Genomic DNA, 22,850 nt, shown 5'->3' on the forward strand with positions numbered 1-22,850 from the left:
ACTGAGGTGAGGATGGTCTTCTCATGCATAGCCCTAAACCATGAGAAAAGGGACATGACAGAAAACTCTGCCATTTCTCTAGCACTGCCTGGCTTGAAGCCTGGAAGAGGGAAAGGTTACCCGCAGTTAACAGATGACAGTAGATACCTAGTTTTAAGAACAGAGCCAGAGTCACAGGTTGAGATGTTCCAGTCAGCTACTAACAAGCCCTGACCAGAGTAAGGATTTATATTCCATCCTCCTCTACCCACCTGCCAGTGACATTGATTATTGTGCCCTTTTCCCTTGAAGTTTTATCTAAACGTAGGCTTCCATAAATATCTTTCTTGATCATTCATTCCTTGTCAGGTGGGTGAACTGAGAGAATCCTCCTTCATGTGGGAGCAGAGAAAGATTTTCCACTGCAGTTTCTCAGCTGCAATGAAGCCAAAGCTTTGTTATTGCTCTGTACTCCTGCCGTGTTCTCAGTACGAGAGCTCTGACCTGTCCCTGCACTTCAGACATCTCACAGATGTGCCTCAGCAGTCCCTCACAGACCAGACAGAACTGAACCCCCAGTATAATCCTGTACACCTTTTCCTTCACACCACTGGTCTTGCTCCACAGGATGGCAACATAGTGCCATCCTACATGCCTAGCCTTACCCCCTAAGGCTAGTTGGTGTACAAACCTTGATATTTTTTTTTCCTCCCTCTATACAGCCAGAATTTAGTCCTTTATATCTACACCAAAATTCACCAACATTACCTTCACTCCACTCTGCTAAAGCAGACTTTGCTGACTACCTAGACATGCACTGAAATTCCCAGTCTCTGAGGAATTGCCTTTAAAAGTGCCAGGAGGGTTCTGGAGGCTGATAGACAGCCCTTTGCATCTGTTCTCTGCTGGGACCTGTAAGACTGGTAGTTTTGGCCAGTAGATTGTAACTCCCTGCTCACAGGCAGCAAGACCAGGAGGCAAAGGACAGTACCTTGTACAGGTAGAGCTTCTCCAGCTCCAAGCAGTTTCTCTGATCTAAAGAGAACCACAGTGTTGTGATGCCAGGTGAATTCAGCTAATTCCTGAACCTGCCCCCTAAATGGGCAACTGCAAGGCAACTTTTGCTCTTGCCTAGGTCTTGTAGGGAGCACATCCCACCTCACTCCAGATGCAAGTCTAAATGTCTTTAGGTGCCCAGCACTAACTCCCAAGGAGCATGGGGTCCACCTAGCGCAGTTAGAGCAGTACTGCCAGAGCTGCAGGCAGAGCAAGCCACACATGCGAGCTTCCTCTGTGAGCACAGCAACACTTAAAGCCTCAACCTCTATATAGTCCCCGGGGTGGGGGGGAGAAGGGAAATTCTCTGGAGGAGAAGGCACTTCCATGAGGACAGCACTTACTGGACATATTTCATCACTGTAGAGTGACTGAACGCAGGCAGCACCTGTTTAAGTTGAACAGACACAGCGCATTTACTGAAAAGACTAACCTAGCATGAAGGCTGCATGCTTAAAACCTGCTGAAGGCAGGTTTCATTTAGGAAAAGGCTCTGGACATTGCTGGTTTGCTACCTCCCTGACGTTACTGCTGGACTTTCATTTCCCAGAGAAGATGCCAAAAGAGACTTAAGCAAGGTCAAGGCGTATGAACCAGATCAGGAACTAGAATGGTTCAGAAAACAACTCCTCCTGCCATCTTCCACTGCTTAGTTACCACATCGGAAAGAAATTGGGTTTATCTAATGTCTCCTACCTACACAAGCCTTTAGGTCTTGCACTTTTCAGAGGTACTTCTTGCTGACATATCTGAAAACTGAGGTAATAAGGGTAGGGCCAAGACATGGCTACAGCAAAGGTTCAGACAAGTGTCTTAATCATGTTCTAATTATTCCCATTTCCAAAATGCGATAATGCTACATCCTGCTCCCTCTGACAGAGGCATAACTAGGTGAAGCTTGCTGACCGCAGGAACAAGTAGAGAGTGTTAGCTGCTGCCCCAGATCCCATCCATATTCCGCACGTGACAAAACTGCAGCAGACTACCTAGGGATGAAGCTAATGCTGGCAGGCTGTAAACTGTCTGACCACTAGAAAACATTAGGCAGACCTGTGCTGTACCTATGCACTGTTGAGTAGTTTAGAAAGGCAGTTGATAAGCTTAACAGTAACAACAAAAACACTTATGGCAACGAACTCAAAAGCTCATAGGTTGCCATAAGCAGTCTCCTTGAGATCAAAGTCATGCAGTGCTTCCAGATTGAAATCTTAGACAATCTGGTTGTGCTCAGATAAAACATAGAAGAGGGAACAAAAATAATTCTCCCATCTCTCCTTTTACCCACAAACAGATGAATCACTTTGATTTAAAAGACATCTAGTGGCAGACAAACTACAGAAAACAAGAAATCAAAAGGACATTATTTTGGAACTCTCTAGGCTTCCCATTCCACGGGAGGTTCAGGAAGGAAAGGAGCTATTTTACTCTTTCATAAAACACAAGGTGGGGGCTTGGGGGTGGAAAATAGATTAAACTGTGAAGCAGAGTTTGAAAGTGATTCTCAGACAACTAAGTCAAAATGATAGTGGAAGATGGCACTTGAGGACCCTTAAGTAGTACTCCAGATCCTCCTCTACATGCATCACCTAAACTTGCCTTCCTGCTGGCAAGAGAAGACAGCAGACATGCTATGAAACCTGAGAGTCTGGATGACTTCGGAAATTCCAAGTTAGGCTTAGGAACGGCCTAAAACAGCACTGTGGGATGAAGGAAGAGGTGCGTGCATGCCACGCGTGTACTTTTTTGGTTAAAAATATAAATAAGTTATTAATTCTTCCTACCTCAATCTTCTAATTCTGTTTATTTATAACAAATAAAAGTTTTCATCCCACGGACTGACAGAACAGCAAAAACACTACAGATTGCTTGGACCCGGACAAACCTGCTGCATGTTAAGAGATTCAGTGAAGCGGCTAGGAAAGCCCACAGTGAGTTGGAAAGTGGAAAGCCAGCAACACTGGGAGGCCTAAGGGAAGAGATACTCAGAGTCCCATTCAGTTGAAAAACAAGGACTAAGCCGCAGAACCCCAAAAGAATACAAATTCTAACCGGGTGCAGAAATGTGTAAACAATGCCAAACATGTTTGAACTTTTTTTTTTTTTTTTTTTTAAGTAAGAGCTTTCAATAAACACACATATATACAGCCCACTCTTGCAGAGACAAGTGGTTCCATGTTCATGACAAGGCTGGGGAGTCAGCACCACCTGGCAGGTGGTTCACAAGGCACAGAAGATGCTCCTGCGTGCATGCTGACAGCTACTTCATGTTTCAGAAGGGGAGGCCAACAGCTCTTCAAGATAAGCTCAAGGCAGACGCGCACAGCTTGAGTTATCTGCAGCAGCCTGCGTTACATGGTGAGGGAGATGAGAGGGAGCAGCCGGAAAAAGAACAAGCAAAACCCCTCCGGGGACTGTCGAGAAGGGTCTGCAGACAGTGTCCATCCACAGGAAGTCCAGTCAGAATTTGATAGAGAAGGAAGTCCCACACGAGCAACCCTTCTCGGCCTGGGGGTTGCTCACCACCTGGAACGAGCTGCGAATCAGCTCCTGGCTGAAGTCCACCAGGGAGCCTTTCACAAAGGCCAGACTGTCCACATCCACCACTACACGGGCACCACCTTGTTCAAACACCCTGCAGAAAAGCAGCATATTTAACCATCCACTGTGCTGCCCGCCACTCCGACGGAAAAGCGCAACCCGAGCGCCTTCTTGTCTGGCGCGCACCCTTCCCGTCACCTTCGCGGTGAGTGGTCGCCCCTGACCGACACCGCCCGTTTGCCCTTGCCTGTCATCGGGGTGGATGACTGTGTCCAAGGAGAACTTGTACTGGAAGCCAGAGCAGCCGCCTCCTTCCACCTGCAGCCGCAGGAACTCGGCGCCCTCCGCCACCTCCAGCAGCCTCTGCAAGGCAGCAGACGCGGGGTGGCGGCGCTCGCCCCCGCCGCCCGGCAGCGCGCGCCCGGCCAGCCCCCCCGGCCGCGCCCCGGCGCTACCTTCACGCAGCTGGCGCTGAGGTAGACCCGTCCCTCGCCGGGCTCGCTCTCCGTCTGCCCCGGCGGCGAGGAGGAGGAGGAGGAGGAGGAGGAGACGGCGGCGGCGGCCCGACGCGGCGGAGCCGGGCGGCAGCTGCCTCGGGAGAGGAGAGGGAGGGAAGGGAAGGCCGAGGCTGGGCGGGCCGCCCCAACGGGCGGGCGCCGCCGCCCCGCTGTGCCGCGGCGGGCAGCGCCCGGCCCCGGCCCCGGCCCCGGCCCCGGCTCGACGCCACCACCGCCGCCGCGCCCGGCCCCGCGCAGCGCTACCTCGTCCAGCCACCCAGCGCCAACCGCCACAGCCGCCCAAGCGGCCGCCCCGCCGCCATCGCGCCGCCGCGCCCGCCCCCGCACGGCCATTGGCTGACCCGGCACCGCCTCTTCCGCCGGCTGCCGCCATGACACCTACCGAGGCGGAAGCGCGCAGGAAGCGGCTGTTGCTAGGTAACGCGCTGGCCACGAGGCCGGGAGGGGCAGGCAGAGCTGCGGGCGGCGGGGAGCCGCGGGCGAGGCCTCCCCGCCCCATTTTTTGTACGCAGGAAACAAGCGCAGCCGCCGCCAGGCCCGGGCACCGCGCCCGCGGCCGGGCTGTGTGCGCCAGGGCGGCGGCGGGACAAGGCCGCCATGCCAGGGCGTCGCAGGCAGCGCAGGCCCGGGGCGCTGGAGCGGTCTGCGGGGTGACAGGCGCCCCGTCCCCTGGAGGCAGCGTCCAGCTGGCCGCCAGAAATCGGGCAGACCTAAGCAGATAGACACCCACTGGCTGACGCTAGCGCAAGGGTGAGGGCGGCCAGGCTGGCGGCTGGGGTAGCGGCTGCGCTGGCCGGGCTGGTTGCTGCCTGGGCGGGCGGCTGTCAGGGCAGCGCCGGGGAGGAGGGTGGGGAGCGGGGAGAGCCGGCAGCCCCTTTGCTGCGCCGAGCGCTTTGGCAAGCGTGCTCTGAGAGGCGGTGTCCTGCGTGCCCTTAGCCGTCGCCCACCACCACTGAGCGGTGGAAGCACAGCTCTGGGCTTCTGAATAATATTTTGGTGGAAATACTGTAACGGTTCTGGAAATCTAGGGAGAACGCTGAAAACTAGCCCCAAACAGTTACTTCTGTCACTAGAATCGTGTACAGCTTGGGCCATTTCTTAGGCTCAGCTTGTATTTTCTTCCTTCAGCAAATGTGCATCTTGTGCTACGGTTTAAAACAATGCTCCTCTCACCTTTCACCTATTCCAGGCAATGAATGATTCAAATACAGGATGATTTTGACGTGGTTGTGTCAGCACAGTTAGGATGCCTTGGGTTGGGGAACAGGCCATGGCAGAAAGCACAAAACTTGGTTTTTGTCCTTGAAAGCGTTTGCTTTCAAAACTAGCCAAGCTCGTGAGAGAAAAATAACTTAGTAAATAATACAAAGGTTTTCAGCAGAGTGTGTTTGCACTGGAATTAGCTGTTAAAATTATTTATATGGAGTAGTACCCAGAGACCCTGATATGGATCAAGATCCTCTTGTAGGGGGAATTACACAAACAGAAGAATAAACGCAGAGCCTGGCCTGAAGGATTTTTTATGTTTTTTCCTGGTATTGACTTTTCTGTTTTGTTTTCTTTTATCAGACAGGGTCTAAGCTCAGAAATCCCTGTAGAGGTCAGTTTTCCTTTAGATGAGTATTTATGACTCTGATACTGCAAACACAGACATACACATGCTTTGCTTTATGCATACCTCTGCAATTCCACCTTGTCCTCCGTTCTTGCTCATCACTTCTCTTTTGTGAGAATAGGATGCAACAGGATTGGGCAGATCTGGATTCTTAATCTCAGCTGTGGGTGTATAAAGCACATTTCTCAGATGCACTCTGTATGGTTTCACCTTTTCTTGGAGTATAGAGTCTTTACACTAGTAGCAGTGCTTCAGATCTCTCAAGCCCCCAGCTAGCTGCGCATACCCACTCCCTCATATTCTAAACTGTGTAGGTGTTTAATGGCTTTTCATTAAGTTTTCAGGGTCAAAATGGAAAGCAAGCAAGGAAGTCAAGCTTAGTAAAAGGTTATGTGTTTTTGTTAAAGATGCTTTTCCTCTTGAAAAACTTGTAACTAGAGATTTACAGTGGATGAATCTTCTCTTACCTGGCTGAGTCCTGAACTTGGCTGGCAGCCAAGAGCTGAGCTGCTCTACCTAGTTTCTCTCTCTTAAGCCTGATTTGGCATGTGACTGTTGCTCAAAGAAGTGCCCACATTTAAAAGAGTCTTTATCTCTTTGTTCCTCAAGTGCTTCTGCTGGAGGCTGCAATCCTGTCCCTCTGCCTCTTAACTCAGGTTTGTGGAGAGTCATACAGGGGCATGACTGAGGAAAACCAGTCAACCCAGCGTGAGGGAGTCATTTGAAGTCAGCAGACCTAGGGACTCTCTGACTGTTAGCTTTCTCACGCATCTGAGTCTGAGCAAAGCCATATCTAGAACAGGTTGACGTCTCCACAGCCTAGCAAAGGCAAAGTAGGTGCTTAAATCCAAGATGAGAGCTACTTTACTTAAATTGTTACCATTAAACACAAGAGTGGCACTTTGATGCAGGGACCTCTAGTCTCCTGTAAGTAGAAGTATTTCTTTTGGCATGTGCATAGATATTAAGCATGTGGTTAAGTGATTGCAGTAGTAAGCACATAGTTTCATCATACATATAGAAATCCCACAGTTCAGTAGCGAATGCAGCTGCCAGGCTGAGAAGGAGCCAGTAAAAGAAATACAGCCATGTATGTTTGTTTTATTTATGCCACCCTAAACAGGTATATATAGCCTGGCCTTGGCAGTTTACTTTCTCTTGTCTATGGGTTAAATCTAACAGTTATAGTAAAACTAATATATTAGAGTATCACAGGCAGGGTCCCAGAGGAGCTGGTGTTAATCCAATTATTGGCAACACTTGATGAATCCTCAAACCAGTCATACTGGAACACTCGATGTATTAAAAACATGTCTGGGGGTTTCTGAAGTTATTATCTAAGTGGTGTCCCAAAAACAGAAGACCTTTGGAGGAGTGAATCAAGAACTCCTGGGAGAAGAGGGGCAAGAATCATGTCCACTTTCCATTTTGCACGGACTTCCATTCTCTCTCCTACAGAGTTATTAGACTCATCAGCAGGGCTGCAGCTCCCTGTATTGTGACTGCATTTACTGGAAACAAGTTTTTAGGGGTTGATACAGCCCCAAAAATAAAGACACTCTTACTTTCTGATTGCTTTCCGTTTTAGCAGGGCTAGGCGTCAGAAGTGTGACAAAGTGTCTTTGAGGCATTTCTGGAAGTTGCTCAGATAGTTACTGCAGATTGAGAGAATGAGAAAGAGGCCAGCTGGTCTCAGTCAGAATTAATTTAATGTAATTAATAATCCGCTACTCGGATGAGTCACTCAGGTGCTGGGGGGAAATTTTCTGAGAGGCTAGTCGGGGTGGGTGTAGCTAAAGAGAAAAGCTATTTCCTTGTTCCTCTCCTTTGGCTGTTTCTTTTGTGAGCTATGTGGCGTGGTGTTGTTTTTCTGTTGTTGGAGTTATGGTCTAAGTTTTCTTCCTTCCTATACTGCGACTTTGTTGGTCTTGTGGTTCCTGATAGTTTGATATAATCTGTTTTTGGGTTTGATGTTTGCTTTGTTTTCCCTATCTGATTCTGATCTGTGGACTCTACGCTTGGGAATTTCTTTAGCTCTGTGTAAGCTCACTGTATTGAAGAGATCTGTCTCTGAGTTTAATTCTGTAGATATTTTGCTCTCTTCTTCTTGCTCTGTGTGTGTTTAAAGCCTCTTTTACCTGTTTCAGTGAAAAACAGCTTGTTTCAGTGATTCAGAAACTGGTGATAATGTCTGGCATGGAGGTAAATGTAAAGGGTGACTTGTAATCTGTTTAGATGTGAATTCTGATGGTCTGCAGCAAAAGGAGTGTTGTTCTGGATGAAATAGCAGTAGAAATTAATTAGTCCCTGGATGTGGATTTTGGTAGGGATATGACCCCTGTGTTCACTGCTGCTAGAGTGCCTGCAGATTTATCTGTGTACTGAGCTGCAAACGCAAGGCTGTTAGAGGGATTTAGATTCATTGGGTGTAACTAGCTCGTAAAGTGGAACCTTAGACTTTTACCTTATGGAATAGAATTGGTTGGATTACAGAAATGAAGAACTGTAGTATCAGTCTTCTTGCTGGAATTAATTATCTGGAAGCTTTCTTAGCTTTTTTTCTGGTATTTCTGCACTTTGTCATATGCGCCCCACGATATTTATAGTCTAGGAGGAGTTCTGTTTGTCTGCAAAATAACACCAACTTAATGGTGAATTGAATCTTTCTGAAGTATTTTAGTGAAGTGATAAGATCTGAGGTGACCTGGAAGCCCATGTATCATCTCAGATGTTCAAAGGGCCGCGCTCGTGAAAGAGGATCTGTTAGACGTGTGATGGCTTATGCCGCCCTGGGGAATTGAAGCTTTGGTACTGTTACGGCAAAACTAGGATGGTGTTGACATGTGATGCAAGCTAAAAACCTTGGGCAGAGCATACTTCTTCCTTGTGTAAAGGCCTTGTTCATATTGGTATTGATTTGTGTTTATTGGGCTTTTTATTAATCCAGTTCTGGGGGGAAAAAAACGTGTGTTAATACTGATTTTAGATTCAAAGACTGTTAGTTCAAAGCTTTTGAAATACATAAAGATTTGAAGAAAACAAATCATTTCTTCTTTTGCTGCTACTGGGCAAGAGCATCCGTGAAGTAAAGGCATCTGGTGAGCAATTTCACAGGGAGGAATCCTGATTCATTTCTCATGGAATTTGCTTCCCAAGCTTGACTCTACTTATTCTGCGAACGTGTTACAGTGGCTGATATAGTGCTGCTCTGAACTGACAGGACTTCTGCTCCTGACAGCCAGATAGGCAGCCTTGTTTACCATCTGTAAGAACTGAAGGTGGAGAGAAGGAAGGCCTTTCAAAGGACGTCAGTTCTTATGCACAATGAAAAGACTTTAGACAGGTCGGTTATGAAGTGTACTAGGTGGGTTTAAATATGCAGCTTAGTCCCAGCGGGGCCTTTTGTTTTTGGACAGGGCTGCTGTAAGCGCTCTAGTCTGCTTTCGTGAGTCTCTGCAAGCTGAATGACTGTTCAGAGTATATATTTTTTCTTTTTTTGAAGTCCCACTCTGCTTTCTAAAGGAACGGCTGCCCTCTCTCTGAAGAGCTAACCGCTCCATGGAGATATCTACTCCAATGAGTTTCTCTCACTTCTACTAATGCTTTAGGTGTTTCTAATGTGATTCATTTTATGGGAAATATGCACAAAGCATGGGAGCTTTACCTCTGAGTCACTTGGCAGTGTAGATGAAGCTGAGTAGGCAGACACCTTAGTGGGACAGAGGTCTGAAAAGGGGAAGGCTGCGTCAGCTCTGTCTCATGTCGCATTCCTACCGAATCAGCGCTCATGTGCCTTTATCTCCGCTATGTTCCTGACATGACCCTGTTAAGCTAACGCTTGCTAGTACATGAAATTGGTGAGAAGCTTTAAACTTTAGCTTGGACCAAACACTTTCCTAAGTGTCTTAAATGTTCTCTGGTTTGTTCCAGTGTCAATAGCGCAAAGCTGGGAGTCTCTGGCATTTCATGAGTTTGAGAAACAGGACTAACTTGTATATACTCTGTGAAATGCAACAACCACAATTTCTTAGTAGAAGTAACTCTTGGCAGTCAGGTTACAGAGACAGCTTTCAACGTGCAGAATATCAGATACAGAATCACTAATAAATGAGGCTTCAGGCCAGTCTACTAAGGTAGCTTCTCCTTGGTTTCCCCTCCTTGCTGGAGACACTGCAAAAGCTCTTCCCAGTCTATGGCATTTGCTGTATGTGAACATGTCCTCCATCTGCTGCTTCCATCCTTTCTAGTACTGGGTGCTTTGGTATAGCATCCAGAGGCCAGAAGTGAAAATTTTCAGTGGCAACTCTATTGAAGAGTCTTTGTCCAAGTGCTGTAGTTTCAGCACAGCTCTTCTCCTGCAGTGCCCTTTCCTGTTGCTGAAGGAATCACTGTGGCCTGTCTGCTGATCTGCCTTTCCCCTTTTCCAGGGTGCAGCCTCGCTGCTACCTCTACCTGCCTGGTCTCAGGTGCTCCACCAGGCCCCTCCCTTTCCCTTGCTGCACTTGCTACACTGGCTATGCCTTCCACATGGGCTTGCGTAGGTTTTATGGGATGCAGAAAGGCTGTTCCCCTGCTCTGCTTCATGGCCTGATCCTCCCACCCCATGCAGTGGTAGGAGAGCATGACATATCCAGATCCGGGCAACTGTTGGCACTAACCCTAAACCCAAAAGCCAGTCTTCTAAGTCCTTAGAGCCGTGAATCTTGTGACTTCTGAACTGCCTTTAGAAATTATTCTCCTCTCCTGTACAGGTTTTTTATAATTCATCCCTTCTACAGCCAGGAGTTCTTATGTTACCTCACACAGAATTGTTAATTGCAACCTAAACACCTGCAAATCCTAATAACCAACGGCTGGGTAACCTTCCTGTGGCGCCAGTATACCCCACAGTGGCAGCAGGACATCAGTTTCAATAAACCCCCCGCGGGAAGGCTGCTGAATGCGTGCCGAGGGGTGTTGAGGCACGGCAGCACTGCGTGATGTGATGCCGTCCCTAAATCTGGAGCCTACTGAGCCCCGGCTTATCTCACGTATACAATACTCTTATTTGGTCATGAGGGGGCATGTAGTCCTTTGAACAGTCGACGCAGGTGGTGGAAGATCGGCGCGCAGCTTTTGGCCGGAGAGCCCCTTTGCCGCGGTGGGCTGCCTGCGCTCCCCCCTTCGGCCAGGGGGGCTTCGTCCGGCGGCGAAGGGCAGCGCGGGGCCCGGCTGGTCTCCGGGGCAGCGGGTTCCGGGGTCCCCCCCCCCGCCCCCCTCCCGGGCTGGCGGCGGCCCCGCCCGCAGTGGCGCGGCGGCGCTCAGCTGACCGGCGGGGCGGGGCGGGGGGGCCGGGCCGGGCCGGGCCGCCGCGCTCATGTGACGCCGCGGAGGAGCCCGCGCCGCCGCCGGCAGAGCCCCCCGCCATCGCCATGGTCCCGCCGGCGCTCGCCCTGCTCCTGGCGCTCGGCACGGCCGCCCTGGCCGAGCCCCTCCGCTTCCTCGACTGCGGTGAGCGGCCGCGCCGCGGAGCCGCCCGCGGGGCGAGCAGGCGTCCGGTGGCAGGGCCTTGAGGGGGCACACGGCAGAGCGCCGCCCGCAGCGGCACCGGGGGGCACTTGGCAAGGTCTTGAGCGCTCGGCCCCGGCTGCGCTCCGGCGGCCTCGGGCGATGCGGAGCGCGTCTGGCGCTGTGGCCTGCGGCCTAGGCCAGAGCCGGGTTAGTCCCCGGCTGCCGCCCCTTTGAGAGGGGGGTGTGGAGCCGAGGGCCTCGAGCTGTCCCCGATGGCTGGGGTAACCTGTTGGGACCACGTGTTGCTGTCTGGAGAAGGTCTTAAAATGGGACGTCTTTGCTCTTTCTTGCAGGTTCCAAAGATGGAAGCATCCAAGAAGTGAACGTGAGCCCCTGTCCCACGCAGCCATGCCAGCTCCACAAGGGGACCTCCTACAGCATCAATGTTACCTTCTCCAGCAGTAAGAATTAGCTCCTCTGGGCCTCGGGTGTTGGTGGGGTAGAAATATTTGTGCTGCTCTGTGAGGAGGGATGGGGCAGATGAGGAGGTGATGCCTTTTGTCCCTGTGCCCAAGTGTTTGGGGAGGATTGGGGAAAGGTGGCTGGAGGGCAGCTTTGGGTGGGAAAAAGTAGCAAAAGAAGGAGGAGGAGTGTTGCTTATTTGTGTTCTTGGCAATCTCCAAGCAAACCAGAGGGATGTCTGGCGGGTGTGATAACAGAAATGTTTTCCCTGCTCTGGTGCTACTCATGCTTCTCCATATTCTGCAGAGATTGAGAGCCAGGGCAGCAAAGCAAAGGTGTATGGGGAGATGCTCCATGTGGACATACCCTTTCCCATTCCTGAGCCTGATGGATGCAAATCTGGGATCCAGTGCCCCATTCAGAAGGGCCATTCCTACAGCTACCTGAATAAACTCCCTGTGAAGAGCGAGTACCCTAGTGTAAGTAAGCAGGAGGCTGGTCAACTCCTCTCAGCTACCATCCTTCCTGGGGCAGTGCCGTGGCCTGCCTTTAAGGAAGGAGACCTTGTCCTGTGGTGGTGGGGAAGAGGTTAGAAAGAATCCTCGACTTTCTGGTATCACTTCTGCTGTGAATATAGCTCCTTCTCTAGTTCCTGCTTTGGGGCAGACCCAGCAGAAGCAGCCTGGGGCCAGCTGTTGGGAAGTTGCTTCAGCTGCCCAAGCGTCTGTCCTTCTGTACTGTGCTTGTATGTTGCCTCACTGCAGAGCCTGCTACTTCTGGCCAAATGCTCAAGTTTGGGGGTGCTCAGCTTCAGGACACGGTTCAGCTGGGAGGCTGCAGGTTGCTTCCCCTCCCTACTTACTTGGAGAGTGGGGGTCCCAGTGCAGAGCATGCAAGTCTCCTGTGTTGCGTTGCAGAACCCTTACATTGTGTGTAAGATACTCCAGGAATTGCTGCATGAGTGTGAATCACCTACTGCATCTGAGGCAAGGCCTGGTTCTGCTCAGTCCTCACTGCATGGAGCTCCCAGGGCCTCTTTCTTGCTCCACAAGCCAACTGAGGCTACCCTGTGGCCTTCCCTTTCTGAACACATTCACTTCCCTGTTTTCTTTTCTCTCTCTTCCAGATTAAGCTGATTGTGAAGTGGGAGCTGGTAGATGATCAGGACCAGATGCTATTCTGCTGGAAGATACCAGTGCAGATCACCAGCTGAGGAGCCCTGTAGCTAGCAGGCCTTGGGGAGGGGAGAAACAGAGAAGACAACACAGACCAAATTCTTTTATATAATAAGCATTTCTTACTGCTTCCTTGAGAGCTCCACAGCCTCTGAGCAGCCACTACTGTGATCCTGCAAGGTCAGCAGTGGGCGGAAGGCTCCTATACCGGTTAGAGTCCTCTGGGGTCTTCTAACAACAACTCGGGGGGGGGGAGCAGAGTCTGCTACTGTTGGCAGGTGTGACTGAACATGAGGGCATTGTCCTCCAGGTGCTCTGTGGAGGTGCTTTAGGTGTTTGAAACAGAGCACTCTCCCCTCACAAAGGGATTTCTCTCTGCAATGAAACTGGCTAGTATCTGAGCTGCTACCTGGTAACCCTTCAGTGCCTCTTGTAGAATGCTGGCTGCATCCATCCTCTTCCATTTCTCCTGCTCTGTTGTGACCAGGGTGCTCCTGGGACATGCATCTCATCCATATGGCTAAAGGAGAGGGAAGAAGAGGAGGCTTTCCCTGAGTTGGCAACCTAGTCTGTTCTGGGCCCTGCTGGAGCCAGCGGATGTGGAGCTGGGAAAACTTTCTTTTGGTGGATGTAAAGCCAAATGGCGTTCAGTGTCTCTGCAGGGATGTTTCTTTCTCTAACCAATGGTTTGCACTGCCTACTAACTTGGAGCTGCTGGGGCCTCCATAACCTATTTTTATAGCTTTCCTTTTAATAAAGGCTAAACAAAAGCTTCCTGAGTTGTCTTCTGTGAGTGGAGGGAAGGAGGAGAAACAGAGATCATACATCTTCAGGTTGTGGTCATGCTGCTCGTATTTCTCAGCTCAAGGCACAGAGGGTGGCCTTGCTTTTCCTGAAGCATCATGGCCTTGGTGTGGGTGACCTGTGTGCAGCTGTGTACCTCCGTTCCTGCTTCTGACTGCTGGAGTGTCCAGCTGGCAATGTCTGGCTGTGCTCCTGCCTTGCTGGTCCTGTGCTAGCCTGAAGCAGTGCAGAAGCTCTCTAAAGACATGATTATTTTTGATGCTGCCCTGCTTCTGGCAAGGGCTCTTGAGACCTGCAAAGCAGCTCCCAGACCTTCTCGAGGGCTCTTGCCAACTGGGGGAACATGCAGACCCTAATGCTTAAACTGCAGCATCCTTGTATGTGAATGAGGCAGGGTGTGTGGGGACACATCTGCTAAGGGCCTGCATGGGCTGGAGTGGGTTCCAGCAGCTGGCAGTGGGTTGGGAAAGATAAAGCAAGTATTTGGCCTGGCAAGGCTCTCTCTTCTCATCCAGAAGCAAGAGGCTAGTTGTCAGCAAGAGAGAGGGGTAGGAATTAGCTTACAATGGTGAATGGGCCTTGCTAGGCTAGACCTCCTGAGAGGACATGGTTCTTGTACCACAGCTGAGGCATTTCCACTTGGCAGAAAGAAGGCAGACACAGTTCAGACCAACCCCAGTGTCTTGAGGCACAGGGCCCAAAATAAATGTTTTATTTAACAACATGACAGAAGTTTCCAGCAGACTCACTTAAAAAAAGTCACCAACAACTTGACAGAAACTAGGCTGGAACTGCCCTCCCTCCTACCCACCCAGCCAGCGCAAGGCACGAAGGCAAAGTGCAAGGGTAAGGATGCGCCTGGGATGGCTGCAGGGAGAGATGGCTGTGGGGAACCAGCTAGCCACCTCACCATCTCTTAAGGTTAGGCAGCAGCTTTAGAAAGCTGGGATTGACCCCCCACAATGCTCTGGCCTTGGGCAGGGTGCTTCATGGGGAACAAGGGGGTGAGCACCTGTAGTGGGGGGTGAGGCTTGTTGCTGGGTCAGTGCAGCCATGGTGCTCACTTGGGAAAGCGGCAGGATGAATCGAATTTCTCTGCCCAGTGAGGGAAGGAGACGGGGTCTGTGCAGTAGGGGAAGATGTCCTGCAGACCTCTGTGGTGGGAAGTGGTGCAAGGAGTGCTGGGAGTCTGTAGCCCAGGCAAGGGGAGGCTGGGGAGGGCTCTGCTGTGGCACAAGCAGGAGCTAGTAGTGAGCAGGCCAGGAAGGACAGGGGCTGCAGAGGCTTGGAGCTTGGCCCTGGCCTGTACACATGCAGGCACCGCTGGGAGAGAGGTGGCAGGGAAGCTGTGTGCTTTGGAGGGGAAAGAGTGAAGGGCCTTAAAGCAACCAGAGCCCCAGGGGCCTTTCTCTGTGCTGCCGGATCCCAGGTACCAGAGCAGAGTGCTGGAAGGGAGTACCCTCACCTGCAGCTCTCCTAGAGCTATGCTGCGGCTGGGCTCTGGGCTGTCTGGGGCACGCAGTGGTGGGGCTGGGCCAGGGCCACGTAGCCCGGTGAGCAGCGGCAGCGGTAGGAGCCCTCTGTGTTCTCGCACGTGCCACCCTGGCACAGGGGCTCAGGGCCGCTCACCTCCTCACATTCGTTAATGTCTGTAAGGAGAAGGGATGTGAGCTGGTTGCATGAGGATGTCCTGATTGCCCCTCCCCACTACACAGCAAGCAGTCCCAGCCCACAGCCAGCATCTCCTTGTGCCCCTGCCAATCCCCACAGCCTCCCCAAGCTTCCCCAGCACCTCCAGGCTGCCACCATGACCCCCTCCAGCCTCCTGCACCCATCACACCAGACAGCACCCCTCTTCCCTCCCCACCCTTGCTCCATTACTCTGTTTAGCATTCTCGCAGAGCCCCTTCACTCCCCCCCCACCTCCACCAAGTATGACATCCCCAGCATCTGACACCCCCATCCCCAGCAGATAAGGTGCCCCCCCACCATGATATGTAGCTGGTGACCACTCAGAGGAACGCAGCAGCTCCCTCTGCTCCACTCACAAGTTGTGCTATAGCATAAGATCTGGGAGAAAGGCCAACTCCAGCCTTGGAAAATGCCCTTTCCTGATCTGATATGGGCTGGAGGAGGCAGATGATGGTGACCCTGAGAGGCTGATTATCACCTCCAGGACCAGAACACAAAGGAAGCTTGCGCTGTGCAAACAAGGGGTTGTTTTATTAACCTGCAAACTGTGCCAAAGTGCTCATCCAGCCCGTCTGCTGCCGGGCCAGCTGTTTGCGGAAGGGAGCCCCATGTGCAGCCGCACTAGCTGCGAAGATTAGCTCTGCTAAAGGCAGCTTTCCAGGACCCAGTGCCTAAACTTTGACTTGTGGAGAGGCAATCAGCTGGGCAGAGCATCCCAGTCTGTTTCATACCCCTTGCTTGCACTTACAGGACCTTCAAATGCCTGCCCAGACCCCAAATTCTCATCCGATGAGGCAGATCTGAGCCCTCCGATCGCAAACTCCAGCCTCATCCTGAGCAGATTGGCAGTGACTCCAAGACCCAGGGAGTGAGCATGAAGGAAGGAGGGACAGCTGATGGGCTCATCAGTCCACCCAAGTGAGAGCAAAAGACCGAGTAGAGACAGATATCGGGGGCCTGAACAGCTCTGCACACCCCTGAGACCTTAGACTACCCTAGCACGGCTAAAACTCTGCACAGATAGGGCCAACTGCCAAAGAAAGGGAAGCACAACACTAGGGAGGGAGATTTGAAGCAAAACCTGCAGGTGTGGTATGAGGAATTATAGCAGCCACAGGAGGGACAAGAGGTTAAAAAAAAAGGGGAAATGTGAGATGGCAAGATTGGGGAATAAGGCAGCTTTAGTATGCAACAAAGCAATGGCTGAACTGGCACTGCAAACTTGGGATAAACTGCAGGACTAGAATATCAGCACAAATGAGACAGGCTTACTTAGAAGCCCAAGCAGGAAAAGATGTTAGAGAGCACATTGGAGAGTGGTTCTCTACACAGTAAGCTGTCTACGAAGTGCTGCCCAGAGGGCCTCTGCAGGCTGGGGAGTGGTGGGAAGCAGCCTTGTTGATGTCTCCAGGAAAAGGTAAAAGGGGAAAAAGCAGGCAAGATGTTATGGCTGGGTCAGTTGTGGACCACCAAAGGAGAAGGAATAGAATGAGGCTATTTTAGAGCAAAACCACCTGAAAGCCAGAAGCAGTAGAGCTATTATCAGTGTGCGGCACCAAGCTAGTGAACCTGCTCACTAGGACCGGGCAGCGGCTTTCAGAGCTGTGCAGCAGGGACAGCCAGATTGCCCTAAGGGACAAAGGAATCAAGGGGAGTCAGCCTTTACTGAGGGACAAGGCAAGCTAGCCCCATATGGAGGAGACATAGAGCAGCATCAGGAGTACTTTAAAGGCTTGAAGTCAGCAAGGTAAAAACATGGGTGTGTGACTAAGCACCATTGTAGGGAAACTAAAGGGAAAAACTGAGAATGGCTTCAGTGTAAAATGACTGCTAGTTAGGAGAGGACACAAAAGGCAACAAGAAAAGGCTCTATAAATACATTAGCAGGAAACAATGAAAAAATGTCCGTCTGCTCCTTATCGGAGGAGGAAACAAAAGCCAGACAACGCTGAGCCAGTTAGAGTAGCTAACACAGGCTTTGTTCCAGCCAAAATGTTGTTACAGTCATAAAATGCCCATTGTGACCAGATACAGTGTGGATCATGTTTAAAGTGTTTAAATGAGGGCACAGGAGTACAGGCCAGACTATGGGAGGCAAAGGCAACGTGATGGGCAGGTTCAAGAATTAGTTAGGTAAAATGCATTCATATCATCAAAGGCCTGCTGAAACTCATCTTCAAATACTTAATGCTCCAACAGACCCTGAAAAGTTAGTGTTTCCCTCTGAAATGGAGGATAAAGCAGGTCCCAGAGACCTGAGGAAGGGTAACCATGGTATCTATCCTCAAAGACAGAGGAGGAAGAACACAAAATTACAGACCACTCAGCTGGTCCCCCCCCCCCCCCCCCGCCCCAACTTCAACAGTACAGGTTTCTGAGTGATTAGGTCAGAACTCCCCTCCCTCCAAAGTCTATTAGGGTCATTAAGCAGCCAGGGTAGATCTGTTAAGGTCTGATTATGTTAAACCAATCTGGTTCCCTTCATTGACCTGAAAACTGGCCTCTCAGATAAGGGAGAAAGAGTGGGTGTGATATGTCTTGGCCCTGGTAAGGATTTCAACACACTCTCACGTGACACTCTCAAGCAGACTAAGAAAATATGGTCTAGATGAAGTTACAGCAATTGCACAAAGAGTTGCAAAGCTGCTCTCAAAAGATAATTAGCAAGAGTTGGCTGCTCAAATAAAGGTCATTTAAAGTGGAGTCTGCCAGGGTCTGTGCTGACCCCTACTCCATTCAATATTGTCAGTAACATGGACAAAAGAAGAGTCCACATGCTTATAAAATGTGTGTGTGAGATCTCAAATTGTAAATACTCTGGAGAGGAGGCCTGGAGTTCAGACTTACTCTGATAAAGCACAGAAACAGTCCAAAAATCAACCAGACAAAATTCACTAAAGACAAGTGCAAAGCACTGCAAAAAGGAAAACAGAGAGAACAGGGAATAATGGGTTAGGCAGCTGTTGCGCCCAGCAGCATTTGGGGAAGTAGGCTTTGTGTGAATAAGTTGCACGATTGTGTCACACAAGGTAAGCTGGGAGCTGCAGCGAGTGCCGTGGCTAAGGAATGAGAGGGTCTTTGTCCGCTCTGCTGACTGCCCAGGGCCTTGGCCTTGGCCTCTGCTGGCTGGCTGGGGGAGCTGCATTGTAAGAAGTTTGGAGACACGATGCAGGGATGTAGAGGAGATGAATGAGGAAGCTTTCGAGACCATGGCTCTTAGGGTAGAGTGCAAAGTACCGGTGAATTTAGGGGAGAGTAAGCAGGGATGTAGTAACAGTGGCTGATCATGTACAAGAAAATTACATGAAGAAGAGCATCAGCTGCTCCCCATGTTCACTGATGAACTAAGATGCACTGATTTAGCTGTTAGCAAGGAAGAGGTAGTTTGAAATACTAGAAAGATTTTCCCAGCTCTAAGGGCACGAAGCATTAGGGAAAGTGGGGAATACTTTTTCTGGATCCTCTGACAACTGTCCCAGCTAGCACCAGCAGAGAGCGGCAGTAGCTAAGGGATGTGAAAGCCATGTTGCCTTGCACAGCCCCAGCTCAGGGGACAAGGGAGCAGAGAAGGCCCTGCACTCCCTCTGGGGCTGATGCACTTCTCTGTTTCTGCAGCCACTCACCCACACAGGCCATGCGGGTCATGTCCAGTTGGAAGCCATCAAAGCAGTCGCAGGTGTAGCCCTCCCTGACGCGTACACAGCGCCCGTTCTCGCAGCCATTGAGAATCCCACACTCTTCAGCCTGCAGCCCCTCAAAGCCCTCGAAGCGGCCTGTAGGGTGTCAAGGTGGTATCAGAGTGGGGTGACCTTCCTCCAGCCCGCAGAGGGGATGTCAGGCAAGTGGTGGGATGGTGCTGGTGAGGCCAGAACAAACTCAGAGCAGCTGGGAGGGCAGCAGGGAGGGAGAGCTCACTCCAAACCTGAAGCACGTGGTTGGGGTGGGAACTGCCAGGCAGTTCCATGGACACATGCTGGGTTGGAAGGCACCTGTCTGTGTCTCCCAGTACTCACCAGTTTGGCTGGGCAGGTAGCGGGGCAGGGGCTGCACTGGGCCATGGTGAAGAGGGCTGCCATGAAACTCATTGTTGGGTTCTCTCCGGGGGAAACTAGCATCCGAGTTTCCATACTCAGACTCCAAGTAGTTGTAATAGGGGCCCATGTCTGGACTGGTAAGGCCATAGTGAGAGTCTTCCAAGCTTGGTCCGTACTCATACCTAGGCCTTTCTTGGAGATCAGCCTCTCTCTCACTGTCTTCACTGGCCCCATTACACAGGAAAGCAAAATCAGCTACAAACCATGAGAGAAAAAGGGTCAGCATAGCCTGGCTCAAGAGAGTTAAGCCTCCTACAGCTAGTGAGGGTATGCCCACACTAGGCTGGCAAAACCAGGCCTTCACTCAGTAGCAAAAGGCTCCAAAGCTGCATCTCTGTAGTTGGCTCATGGAGACCTCATCTCTGAGGAGACTAGCTCCTATCTGGGACTAGGGAGCCCTTGAACGGTGAACCCAAACTCCCAGTATGCTCACCTCCCAGGCACTGCCTCATTTCTCCTAAGCTGAGCAGGACTGAGCCTTCTGAGGCCTGTAGGGAAGCAGTATGGAGCATAGAGCTCCCCTCTCAAACGCCTTGGAATAATTTCAGACCAGTTTTCAGCTATATCCCACTCCATTGTTGCACCTCAGCCCCTGGAGAGGCAGGGGAGCTCACTCAGTCCTTGGGACTGCTTTGGAAAACAAGAAGAGACGCAGCTGCAGCCATACGTGGCCGACCATGTGTGGCACGACCAGCCGCAGCCTAGCCTGTCTCCACCTCTGCCAGGGGGCTGATCGCCCATGCCTGTGCGTGCTCACCAGAGGACCTGTGTGGGCAGAGTGCGCAGTTCTGTCCCCAGGCGTCACCAAGCCGACAGCAGCACTCTGTGTATGTAGTCTGCTCCCCGTGCAGCAGATCTTGGCAGATGTAGTCAGAGACAGTCTGCCAGCAGACATCCAAGTGGATTTCGTACTCATCCAGGGCATCTGAGAGTGACATAAGCAAAGAATGCTGAAAGGTGCAAGGAAGGTGCAATCCCCCACGTCTGGAGAGGGACAAACATGCGCCCCATATCCTGCCTTGCCTATCCTAGGCTCCAAACTGGGCCTGGCACTGAGCCCCTGCTCCCTTGTGGGCAGCCCCTAGGGCTGGGCATGTCCCTGAAGGCGCTCAGCTGCAGGGCAAAAATGTTTGGGCTAAAGGTAGGTTGATACCAGGGAATTAGTCTTACCTGCCCTGCTAGAGAGGTTCACACAGCGGTTGCCAGTTGCATCCAGCACAAGGGGGAGGCTGCAGAAGCAGTGGTAGGAGCCGACCGTGTTCAGACACTCACCACTGATGCAGTACACTTCATTCTGACACTCATCCTGATCTGCCAATGCACAAATACAGAGCAACTTTTTAGGCTGGCAAGCACGGACAACAGAGGCCTACCCCTGCCAAAATGAGGACCCTGGGGGGTCTCTGCCACTTCTTCTCCCATTCTCCTAGGAAGGTCCTAGGAAGCCTGTCAGCCAGACCTGGCCCTGCAACACAGACAGCAGGGACAACAAAGAACATAGCAACACTGCTGCTGACCCTTCTCACAAAGTGTAGGCCCCTTCTGCTCTTTGGGGCCATCTTACCAACACACTCGAGCCTGCTAGAGTCATAGATGTAGCCTGTACGGCAGAAGCACTTGTAGCCTGGCACTGTGTTCAAACACTGTCCATTGCGGCAGAATTCAGAGCCGAATATCTCACACTCATCCATATCTGAGAAAGAGATGGAGGGAGAGAGAGTCTCAGGGGCCAGAGCCGTGGAAGCAGGGCATGCTGGCCTCTGTGCATGCAGAAAGCCAGCACAGCATCTTAGCCTGGTCCACCAGCAGGCCCCAAAGTGAGCCCTCCTCCTCTTCCATCTGCCTTAGGCCTGCAAGCAGACAGGGAAGCACCCACAGGCAGAGCCTGAGGACAGACGACAGGGGATCTCTTTGGGCAAGATATTTCCACAAACAGGAAATGCAAACACTTCTGGAAGGCTGAGAACACAAATCCCTGGAGGTAAAGTGCCTCAGAGTCAACCAGTTGCTGATCTGAATCCCCCAGTGGGTGGAAGTGCTGTGTGCTGGACCCCATCTCTCGTTTGAGATGCGCATGGGAGATTTCTACCAAGAAAGAATCACTGCCAGCAGTGAGACAGGACTGGCAGAAGGGGCACTACTGGCTCGGTGACACCGAGAATCTGTGATTTCTCTGAATGGAGGGAAGCAGCCATTTCTTTGAGCAAGACATAAACATTCCCCACCACGACCCTAGGAAGATAGTTCTGTGAATCCATCTCCTTGCAGGGCTTTCCCCACTCCCATCACTCTCTCCCCTGGAAGAAAGAAGAGAAAATGGTGCTAGTACCTGTGAAAGAGATTTCTCCTAAGAGCAAGTCTTCCTGGGGAACATAGCCCTTCCCAAGAGGGCAGATCTCTTCATACTCCACTGGCCAGGAGGCAGATGCCAAGGGGAGATGAGAAAAAAGCAAACAGCTCATCAGTACAACCAAACTGGGAGCTGATGGGCAGAGCACTGGCCCTGCCTGGGCTTGGAAAGGGAGTGGTGAGGCCATTGTCCTACCTGTGCCTAAGATGGGGCAGGGGTAGGTCTCACAGTTGTCACCCCAGGCTGCCCCCACAGTACAGCAGCACTCTTCCTTGGTGATGTTCTTGGCCAGGACACTGTCACACAGGCTAACATCACTGATGTGATAGTAACACTGCTTGCGTTCCACGCTGCCAGGGAGACGGGCTGTGCGTCTCTCAGGGCCCTCTAGGACACAGCAGAGCAAAGATGGGATGGGGGCCTCTGTACCCCACTGCAGCATCCCATACCCAGGAGGTCCCAGAGCAGACCCATCACTGGCAAAGTGGCCTTCCCAGATCCACCCCTCCTGGTTCCTCAACTCTTCCCAGAAGAAACCTCACCCATGCCTGGGTGGTCTTGTGCGGCCCTGGCCAGCACCCTGTGACCTCCCCAGCTGTACTTCACTCCAACTAGGGCTGCCATGCTCCTGCCCTAGCTGCATCTCACCCATGGCTGCTCGTGGCTGGCACTCTCCAGCCTCTGTGTTGTACTCCTCATGGTCACTGGGGCACAGGCACAGGAACGATCCCTCCACGTTCTCGCAGAGTGCAGTCCCACACACAGCAACCATCAGCTCACACTCATTCACATCTGCAAAGCAAGGGGCAGTGATAGATGTCTGCTCACAGAACAAGAGTAGGAGAGCGTGGCTGCTCCATGCACTGGGGAACCCTGTCTCAGTGTGGACAGTCTCTGTATGGTCTGCAGCATCGAGTCACCCACTAACAGGGAGATGGACCCCACTGGGGAAAAGCTGGGAGCTCTGTTAACACTGTGGCTAGACACAAGTCTGGCAAGTGCATCTTGCCCTGTTCCCAGGGGATGAACTCCAGCTGCTTCGAGTCATAGGATCATAGGATCATTCAGGTTGGAAGA

General features: G+C 51.6%; 3 protein-coding genes across 6 annotated transcripts in view; 1 reads left to right on the forward strand and 2 right to left on the reverse strand.

The window, feature by feature from the left end:
* Window positions 1–2,817: 2,817 nt before the first annotated feature.
* Window positions 2,818–4,435, reverse strand: ISCA2 (iron-sulfur cluster assembly 2). The gene is made up of 4 exons (XM_068946562.1): window positions 4,335–4,435; window positions 4,029–4,161; window positions 3,821–3,936; window positions 2,818–3,667 (listed from the first exon to the last, which is right to left on the reverse strand). Exons 1-4 carry the CDS (start codon window positions 4,391–4,393, stop codon window positions 3,493–3,495), a joined length of 483 nt encoding a protein of 160 aa, XP_068802663.1. The 5' UTR covers window positions 4,394–4,435; the 3' UTR covers window positions 2,818–3,492.
* Window positions 4,436–10,994: 6,559 nt separating this feature from the next.
* Window positions 10,995–13,603, forward strand: NPC2 (NPC intracellular cholesterol transporter 2). Its single transcript, XM_068946563.1, has 4 exons — window positions 10,995–11,196; window positions 11,550–11,657; window positions 11,965–12,137; window positions 12,785–13,603. The coding sequence occupies exons 1-4, from the start codon at window positions 11,118–11,120 to the stop codon at window positions 12,869–12,871; spliced, it is 447 nt and encodes a 148-aa protein (XP_068802664.1). The 5' UTR covers window positions 10,995–11,117; the 3' UTR covers window positions 12,872–13,603.
* A 713-nt stretch (window positions 13,604–14,316) lies between these two features.
* Window positions 14,317–22,850, reverse strand: part of LTBP2 (latent transforming growth factor beta binding protein 2) — an 85,477-nt gene continuing 76,943 nt past the window's right edge. For all 4 annotated transcript variants that reach the window (XM_009670889.2, XM_009670890.2, XM_009670891.2 and 1 more), the window contains 9 exons: window positions 22,422–22,565; window positions 21,969–22,160; window positions 21,753–21,833; window positions 20,988–21,116; window positions 20,594–20,734; window positions 20,181–20,348; window positions 19,343–19,618; window positions 18,953–19,102; window positions 14,317–15,286 (listed from right to left, as the gene is read on the reverse strand). In XM_009670889.2, coding sequence (XP_009669184.2) covers window positions 15,120–15,286; window positions 18,953–19,102; window positions 19,343–19,618; window positions 20,181–20,348; window positions 20,594–20,734; window positions 20,988–21,116; window positions 21,753–21,833; window positions 21,969–22,160; window positions 22,422–22,565 — 1,448 coding nt within the window. In that variant the 3' untranslated portion in view covers window positions 14,317–15,119. The remainder of the gene's footprint in view (window positions 15,287–18,952; window positions 19,103–19,342; window positions 19,619–20,180; window positions 20,349–20,593; window positions 20,735–20,987; window positions 21,117–21,752; window positions 21,834–21,968; window positions 22,161–22,421; window positions 22,566–22,850) is intronic.

Source organism: Struthio camelus, chromosome 5 (assembly GCF_040807025.1).
Source record: "Struthio camelus isolate bStrCam1 chromosome 5, bStrCam1.hap1, whole genome shotgun sequence".
NCBI classification, from domain to species: domain Eukaryota; kingdom Metazoa; phylum Chordata; class Aves; order Struthioniformes; family Struthionidae; genus Struthio; species Struthio camelus.

Bases quoted from the DNA above. Each gene is read 5' to 3' on its own strand.
- ISCA2 (XM_068946562.1), bottom strand. From the start codon at position 4,393: ATGGCGGCGGGGCGGCCGCTTGGGCGGCTGTGGCGGTTGGCGCTGGGT. The intron at 4,162-4,334 runs GTAGCGCTGCGC...CTCCCGAGGCAG, and splicing joins GCGCTGGGTGGCTGGACGAG to CTGCCGCCCGGCTCCGCCGC. The intron at 3,937-4,028 runs GTAGCGCCGGGG...GCTGCCTTGCAG, and splicing joins TCAGCGCCAGCTGCGTGAAG to AGGCTGCTGGAGGTGGCGGA.
- NPC2 (XM_068946563.1), top strand. From the start codon at position 11,118: ATGGTCCCGCCGGCGCTCGCCCTGCTCCTGGCGCTCGGCACGGCCGCC. The intron at 11,197-11,549 runs GTGAGCGGCCGC...TCTTTCTTGCAG, and splicing joins CCTCCGCTTCCTCGACTGCG to GTTCCAAAGATGGAAGCATC. The intron at 12,138-12,784 runs GTAAGTAAGCAG...TCTCTCTTCCAG, and splicing joins TGAAGAGCGAGTACCCTAGT to ATTAAGCTGATTGTGAAGTG.